This window comes from Melanotaenia boesemani, chromosome 1 (genome assembly GCF_017639745.1).
Source record: "Melanotaenia boesemani isolate fMelBoe1 chromosome 1, fMelBoe1.pri, whole genome shotgun sequence".
NCBI lineage: Eukaryota > Metazoa > Chordata > Actinopteri > Atheriniformes > Melanotaeniidae > Melanotaenia > Melanotaenia boesemani.
In genome coordinates, this window is record NC_055682.1 from 22,056,685 (window position 1) to 22,065,737 (window position 9,053).

Here is a 9,053-nt window from a genome sequence, read left to right on the forward strand (position 1 = left end):
CTGTCAGGAAAGTATTTACTTTCCTCGCTGTTCTGTCAAGAGAACACACACATGTTACACTGCAAAGTCACACCTTTGCTTCTAATTCACAGCTCATCTCATCTGCATATGAAACATTTGTTAAACGTTCTCACTTGTGATAAATGCCGATGAGCATCATTGTCTTCCCTTCACTGAGAACATCCATGTGACAGCCTGATGATATTGCAGGAGGAAGTGGTTTATAACCTCATATTAAGATAAACAAAAAAATAAAATAAAATAAAATTCTGCATTTCTTTAGGATTTTTGAGACATTATCAGGAGTCATCCTGATGGGAACAAGAATATCTGTCCAACAGATAGCATCCTTGGACCCATTTTGCTGACTTGGCTAATTAAAACTACCTTACTTGATTCTGTTTTGGTGCTGCAAAAGGAGGTTGGGCTCGCTCAAGGATGGGTATTCATACCTGCATAAAGCTGTTGCATGCTGAATTGTTTCATCTCCTCATATGCCCTGAAAAAAAATATGACAAAAACCTCAGAGAATGAAAAAAGCATGACCTCAGACTTTGTAACCTGGCAGATATAATCAAATCATACTGCCTAGGGCCTAACTTGTGTTTAACGCCAGTCAATACATCATGCCGTATATCTAATTTAAGACTGAGCTGACTGGTCTTTGAAGACATAGTTTTGAAATCACATTCCAGTTTCCCTCCCAAACAGCAAATTATTTCTACTCCCGCAGGACGTGTGATTTCGGACTCAGAGTTGGAACAAAACCACTTGCAGACTACTTCATGAGGAGCTTATTAATCTGAGTCAAGAGGTCTAGGATTCAAGTTTAAGTATAAACAACCTCCTCATCAATAGATAATGTTCCAAAAAAACAAGAAAGAAAAACTTTGACTATAGACTGTGCACTTTCACCTCAACAAAATGCACATACATTCAAAGTCCAGACTGATGCCAGATACCACAGAAAAAAGCTACAGCAAAAATGTACCCCATAATTGGGAACAGTCTCTGTATTCATGTAAGCAAGGTAGGGTGTAATTAACCCCAGCACAATGGGGATCCTCTGTGGAGCGTGGTCATGTCTTTGTTATTGGACGTCACCATGAGGCCACTCTGAAGCCCATCAGATACAGTGTCTACATACAAAGCAATCAGATGTTTTTTTTCCCCCTCTCTAAAATATCTCCCACGAATGCCTCAGAAACGATTACAAAAGGTTATCAGGGGGCATCTACCACCAAGCTGTGACCTACACGAACCCACCCCTCATTTCCCCTCAGAAGGTGCCTCAGTGCCTGATTTCCTCTTCATCAAAACCCCTGAATCGGGCTGTTTAAATTAAGATGGCCTGCAGTCCTTTCTGAGATTTAGAAGACAGATGATGGGAAAGGCGAGACAGTTTGGAAAGATGCTGAACGTAGCTGGCACTTCTTATCTAGCGCACATTAGCAGAGTTGAGAAATGGTGTTTGCAATATTGCATTAGCCTGCTGCCGTCCCATCATCGCCTGCTATTCCCAGCAACAACATGATCTAAATTCAGTCCAGATGTCTCAACCATCAAGCCTGAATAACTCACTACCCCACATTAATCTTATCAAGTGTGTGATGGATCCCTGTCTGATAACATCTCACAGGATTTAAGAATATCAGGTCCTGCAGTTGACCAAAGCTTCACTAGATATTAATTCATATCACCTTGCAGGTTAGAGTCTAATAATAAAATAGAAGGTTTTACATTAATAATAAAATGGTTAAATCTAGGTATTATTTTATGAGTGCATAGATTTAAAACACTACTCAGTTTGAAGTGGAAATACTGTTTATAATCTTAATAGTTTATATAAAACATATGATTTATTAGAAGCAATTTTCATGGGTAGCTTTTTGACATGTTCTTGTCCAGATGCGGAGAATAACTTATAACTGAGGTGTTGTACTCAATCATTTATCCCAACTTTGTTTCAGCAGGACATAACGTTCATATGATCTTCAACAGACCAGAAATTGTCACACAATATGACATTGTTTGGTTTCTCTTTTTATTGTTATTAGTGTATAAATAGTGGCAGATTAATTGTTAAATATAAAAGTTCAGTAACAGCAGCGTTAATCTCAGACTAGAGTTCACCTCAGTCCTTTTACTCCCATCTCCTGCTGGTGCATTTTTCATACTATTCCACAGCTCCACTAAAAAAAAAAAATATTACACTTGCTACAGCCGACTATAGTTTGCAAGATTGTGAGATACACGGATTATGACTCAAGTGTTTTAAAAAGCAGTGCACCATGTTAAGACTATTATGTATATTTATTTCATGATAGAGCTTCCAGACATAAACTGTTAAAAAGTCTTTGTCTTAATATGACTGAATTATACTTTGTCAAAGTTAATTAAGACACACATTTCCATTTCTTGTCTTCAGCTCTGTTGTGTTGTTCAGAATTTAATCATAGTCACAGGCAACGTGGAGTTCTGTTGTTACCATTATGGATCAAACAAGTTTAAGGTCTGTAGTTACAATTTCCTATTGTTTAAATACTGGTACAATCCACTCAAACATCATCTTCATCAAACTTTCCACTTGACATTAATTGTTCTATTGGTGTATGCGAACATGTGATCCAATAAAACCTGAGAAAACTGACACTTTAAGGGACTCCTACAAATTGCAGTTTCCTTCACCTTCTCATCAGTGAACAGCCTCATGCTAGAAAAGACAAATAACAAGCTAAAGTTTATCATTTTTATTAATGGTAAAAAATGAGGGGGATTCTGTATCTGCAATTTAGAAAAAAAGCTGAACCTTGACACCTTTACGCAAGAAAAACTACTGGGAAATCAAATGTTTTTATTCCATTTCTTTTTCGTATTTTGTAACATTTGGATATAAAATATCTGAAGACTCGTGCCTGTTTTCTGGGTCATGCTCTGAACAGTCACGCTCTGCTGATGAGCTTTAAGTGCATATCATTGATCAATACATAAAAGTGAGAAGGTGTTATTACACCAGCAGGACTTTGAAACAACTGATACAAGTATGATCTGAATGATAATTAAGTAAGCTGGTTTCTCAACCTGAAATTCATTTCCCTGAGCTGAATCTGAGATAACTATTCCTTCACACCATGCAAAGACAAGTTTCTTCTCTTTAAGAGTTCTTGCTTTTGGAGGGAAAATCTTGTTTGATGGGCCAGGATCACAAGGTCCAAACATTGTTTCCCAAACTGGCCCTCCAGGATCAGTCCTCCTCTGAGGAGAGCTGGGCTCCATCATGAACCTCTCTGTAGGCAGCCATGGGGCCACCATCAGGAGTATAGTTGCCCATAGAGATCTTCAGTCCCTCAGACAGTTTCTGGGCTGCCAGCTTGGCCTGCAACTCCTGAAATTAAACACAAGACAGAGAAAAAGCCGACATTAAAAGGCTGGTAAATAGAAAACGAGCAGCACTGACACTGCCATTAAAATCAAAACAAAAGTATGTCTGATAATAAGTTTCTCTTGAAGCTGCCAGCAGCACACTGTTTGATGTTTGGCTCTCAACTCATTACTCTGGATGTGAAGCAATGCACAGCATCTGAATGCTGCCCTCTGATGTTCACTTCTAACAGTTCACAAATATCTGGATCAGAAAATGTCTCACGTGGGAACTGTATTTGTTTGACAATTTGCATCCATCTGCTAACACGCCACCACAAAATTAATTGTATAGTTATGACTTCATTATTCAATAGTTAATTTACTGCTGTGTCTTTTTTCTTTCATAAAAAGGACTGTATGTATAATTTTGTAATAAAATCTTATGCCGGATAATGATTAACACAAGTCTTGGATTTTTCATTCATTCAATCATTTTCTGTGCTCCTTATTCCAGTTCAGGATTGCAGGGAAGCTGGAGCCTATCCCAGCAATTAGCAATGTTGTTAGTTGTGACATTTTAATAGAAACTTTGTGTTGCTATTTTTACCTAAAATAGAGAATATCTGAAAATTCTACCCAAGAGAAAAAATATATTTCACATTCTGAAAGATGTTAATGCTGTGTAAAAATGCACTTTTCTCTTGTCTAGCTGTGTTGATTTCCTGTCAAAGTACAGTATCATCCAACACAATAGCTGGAACTGTGCAAGTTTTGTTGCACCACAATGTGACATCATTAAGAAGAATGGAGTGTAAATCAGATATTTATTAGTGCTGGGCACACGTTAACTTGTTATCGACCATTAATTGCGCTAACGTGTGGTAATCAAACCGGTAATCAAGACAAAGCAGGTTAGTTAAAATGGAGATGCATGTATGTATGGATGTATGGATGGATGGATGTACACACATGGAAAAATTTGTTGGTACCTTCGGTTAATGAAAGAAAAACTCACAATGGTCAGAAATAACTTGAATCTGACAAAAGTAATAATAAAAGTTATATGAAATTTAACCAGTGAAAGTCAGACATTGCTTTTCAACCATGCTTCAACAGAATTATTTAAAAAAATAAACTCATGAAACAGGCCTGGACAAAAATGATGGTTCCCTTAACTTAATGTTTTCCTCTTAGCCGTTCTTGGGTGTTTTTAGCTGTGTTTTGAGTCATTGTCCTTTTGCAAGACCCATGACCTGCAATTGAGACCAAGCTTTCTGACACTGGCCAGCACATTTCTCTCTAGAATCCCTTGATAGTCTTGAGATTTCATTGTACCTGCACAGATTCAAGACACCCTGTGCCAGATGCAGCAAAGCAGCCTCAGAACATAACAGAGGCTCCTCCATGTTTCACAGTAGGAACAATGTTCTTTTCTTCATATGCTTCATTTTTCCGCCTGCAAACATAGAGCTGATGTGACTTGACAAAAAGTTCCATTTTTGCCTCATCTGTCCATAGGACATTCTCCCAGAAGCTTTGTGGCTTGTCAACATGTAGTTTGGCTTTTTTATGATTTGTTTTAAACAATGGTGTCCTCCTTGGTCGTCTGCCATTAAGTCCACTTCGGCTCAAACAATGACGGATGGTGCGATCTGACACTGATGTTCCTTGAGCTTGAAGCTCACATTTAATCTTTTTAGAAGTTTTTCTGGGCTCTTTTGTTACCATTCGTATTATCCGTCTCTTTGATTTGTCATGAATTTTCCTCCTACGGCCACGTCCAGGGAGGTTGGTTACAGTTCCATGGATCTTAAATTTCTGAATAATATGTGCAACTGTAGTCACAGGAACATCAAGCTGCTTGGAGATGGTCTTACAGCCTTTACCTTTAACATGCTTGTCTATAATTTTCTTTCTAATCTCCTGAGACAACTCTTTCCTTTGCGTCCTCGGGTCCATGTTTACTGTGGTACACACCATGTCACCAAACAGCACAGTGACTACCTGTAGCCCTATATATAAGCCCACTGACTGGTTACAAGATTGTAGACACCTGTGATGCTAATTAGTGGACACACCTTGGATTAACACGTCCCTTTGGTCACATTATTGTCTTTTTTAGAGGTACCATCATTTTTGTCCAGGCCTGTTTCATGAGTTTATTTTTTTAAATAATTCTGTTGAATCATGGTTGAAAAGCAATGTCTGACTTTCATTGGTTAAATTTCAAAGAATTTTTATTTATTATTACTTTTGTCAGATCCAAGTTATTTCTGTGACTATTGTGTGTTTTTCTTTCATTAACCGAAGGGTACCAGCAATTTTGTCCACGGCTGGCTGGGTGGATGGATAAGACAGAAGTGTGATGCAACAAAGCTTGCACAGTTTCAGCTCTTGTGCTGGATGATACTGTACTTTAGTTGCACAAACCTGATGCTTCTTGGTTTGTTTCCTCAAGAGACTTGCTGACTCTTCCAGAGAAAGAAGTTGTGCTGGATTGTGGTGGAGTGGAGGGAGTTTTGCTGCAGTGATGTCATCCAGGTGTTTTCTTTCCTGTTCCCTTCTGGCCTGTGCAGAGAGTGGTGATGCGCCTCTGGAAGTGTTATCAGGTGATGAGGATCCTGATGGGGAAACATTGTGTCTATGGGGGAGCCTGAAAACGTGGTTGAAAACATAACTGACTCACAAAGTGACATGTACTGACAGACTGTTATTTAATAAGTGAAGAACTGTTCAAAGAAGGTATTCTGAAGCAAAATCAACTCACAGATTTGGTTTAAATTTCTGCTTCCTGGGAGTTGAGGATGTCTCTGTTTTTTCAAGGACAGACATATAGTGGGGCTTTTTTGGTGGCTGCGTTCCAAGAAAGTAATTCTCTTCTGCTCTGCATTTTAACTGGCCTTTGGATTCACCAGTACTAGTTTCAGACATCGTGACCGTGTTCATGGCTTCCACAAGCTCACCCTCTTTTGTCTCATCAGAGTTCAGAAAGCTGCCAGCCGCATCCATCTCCATGGTTTCAACAGCAGCCACTCTGGAGGGAAGCTGGTCCTGTTGCTTGCCCAAAGTGGCCACTTCCTGCACATGTGATGACACAGGTGATGTATCCCTTTCCTGTACAGCATCGCCTACAGCATCTTCCTTTTCCCCCTTTCGGTGTGAAGATGCTGGTGTGGTAGAAACAGCATGTTGCTGGAAAGCCTGCTGATACTTGGACTGCAACTCTGTCCTGGCAGCAGACAACAAACTCTGCCTCTTTTCCTCTTCACTGTGTTGATCAATGGCAAGACGTACTTTATCTGCAAAGTCTTGTATTTTTCTCCCTTTGTCAGGAAGAGTGCCTAATAACCTCCTGCAAACAAACAAACAAAACAAAAAAACTTTGCAAGGTAAATCTGCAATGATCATTCTGTATACATTAAATGACACTAACCTAACTGAAACTAACTGATGGGAAGGGCTGCAGTCATGGTGTATATGTGTAATTATATGAATGAGTGAGTGGTAAAACTTAACAGTCTGACACGTCGTAATTTCAGCCTTTATCGACTTGATATAAATAACATTGGACGTATGGATGTTCCTCGAACTGACGTGAGCTTGCGTCCCAACCTAGTGGTTCTGCCAGTAGACAAACACGCAATAAAATCCAATGTAATTTATTAATGTACATACTTAATGTATCTTATTTTTTATAATTTCTTATATATTAACAACAAGTAGGCTTCTGGGGGGAACCTGTATGGAGTTTGTATGTTCTTCCCGTGTATGCGTGGGTTCTCTCCCGGCTTCCTCCCACAGTTCAAACTTGTAAATTCGCGTCAAGAGTGACTGCGAGTCTGACTGAATGTTTCTCTGTGATGGACCAGGACGAGCTCCAATCCCCTCGCAACGCTACATTTGAATAATCCGTTATCTAGAGAAATCAAAGCTTGTTCTCTAAATTATCCCGTTATCACGAAAAAAGTGTTACAAAAAACATGAGAGCCCGGTCGCTCTCGGCTTCCGTAGGTAGTAACCATGAATACGTTATCATCATAGCACGATGCTGTCCTCGCGCTGCTATCATATGAATCATGCATAAAGTTAGTCTTTTTGAGTCTCTTGCTGATATAAACTCAGGCAAAAACTTACTTGTTAGAAAGTATCTTTTCCTGCCGGAGTAGCAGCTCTTGTAGCTCCTCTTTGCTCTGGTTTCTCAGGTCTCCAACCTGTCCCTGTCGCTCCGTCCACGATGAGGACATCACTATTAGCTATTGACAGCTATCTACATTAATCTACAAACAGCGCGAGCTCAAGGTTAAAGTCCAGAGTAAAAACTTTTAATAATCTAATCAGTAAGAGTTAATGGAATGCTTTACTGTTAAGCAGAATCACATTTTAAGTGGCGGCTTTGCTTCTCTCTACACATGACAACATTTTAGAGTCCTTCGTCTTCTTCGTGGGCGGATATCAATTATTTGAGATGGCGCTCTATCGCCCCCCACTGTTAAATACACTGTTATGCACCTCGGCAGTGTGAAACCAGAGAAACTGGTGTACTGCCCTCTGCCGCCCTAGCATTGTAACCTGCACCAACAGGGTAGCCTCTGCTATTCTATGTATAACCTTGCTTCAGTCTGACTTTTCATGTATAAAAACGCATCTAAGATTTCAACGCACACTAATGTGACAGCAGTTCTGAAAGAGGGGGAAATTATTTAACCAGGTGTATTAGCTAACAAGTGTCTTAGCATAATTTAAAATGGTGTTCTTTTCCTGCTCTCTTAAGGATTTTTTCCTGGCCCTTTGGTGACATAGGGAGTACTAAGAAGGTGCTTAGTTTGATTACAGTCTATTTGAGGCTGGCTCTTCATGTGAAGATATGCCTCTCTTCCCCATGTAATCAGGCCCATTAGTCTGATTTTTACAGGCTTCACAGACTCAGATTTTCCACAGCTGCATTTCCTGTCCGGATGTTTTCCAACCACTGTGCCAAACCATTTCTCATTCAGCGCAACAGACAATGATCCACACTTCAACCAAGGAGTTCCAGCTGTGTCCTTTTCAGCCCCTGTCAGAGTTCAAAGTCAGTTTAAATCAGTTTTGCATGCAGCTGTAAAGTTGGAATAAAGTCTCAGAAGACTATAGTTGTTATATTGTTGCAAAATGTAAGTCTATGATTTACTATGCAGCTTCTGCTTCTAAATGAATGATGTATGAGGGAAAATCATAGTGAACACAGTAAGTACACAGTGAGTACATCTGAATGAGCTGATGTATTTTTCCAGATCCTAATTATGCTAAATGTCTTATTTAGTCTTTCTGCTTTTATCCACTGCTCCCAGCTTTAGAGATGGGAACTAGTCCAGACCAGAGTCCAGACTAAACATGGAGAAGCAGCATTTAGCTGTTATGCTGCAAACAAGTGGAACAAACTGCCAGTGGAGATTAAACTTTCACCAAATGTAGACATTTTTAAATCCAGGTTAAAAACATTTCTTTTCTCATGCATGAAATCTGCACGGTATCTTTACCTTCTCTTGCTTTTAATCATTTTAATGTAATTTATTATTTTTTTGTGATTCTTGCTATTTGTTGCTGCCTTTTACTATTTCTTAATATCTGTAATGCTATTAATGCTTTATGTAAAGCACTTTGAATTGTCCTGTACATGAAACGTGCTATACAAATAAACTGCCTATAATGAA

General features: G+C 39.2%; 1 protein-coding gene across 1 annotated transcript; it reads right to left on the reverse strand.

Moving 5' to 3' along the window:
* Nucleotides 1–2,841: 2,841 nt before the first annotated feature.
* Nucleotides 2,842–7,824, reverse strand: polr2m (RNA polymerase II subunit M). The gene is made up of 4 exons (XM_041986665.1): nt 7,498–7,824; nt 6,131–6,715; nt 5,794–6,016; nt 2,842–3,385 (listed from the first exon to the last, which is right to left on the reverse strand). Exons 1-4 carry the CDS (start codon nt 7,605–7,607, stop codon nt 3,245–3,247), a joined length of 1,059 nt encoding a protein of 352 aa, XP_041842599.1. The 5' UTR covers nt 7,608–7,824; the 3' UTR covers nt 2,842–3,244.
* Nucleotides 7,825–9,053: the final 1,229 nt, after the last annotated feature.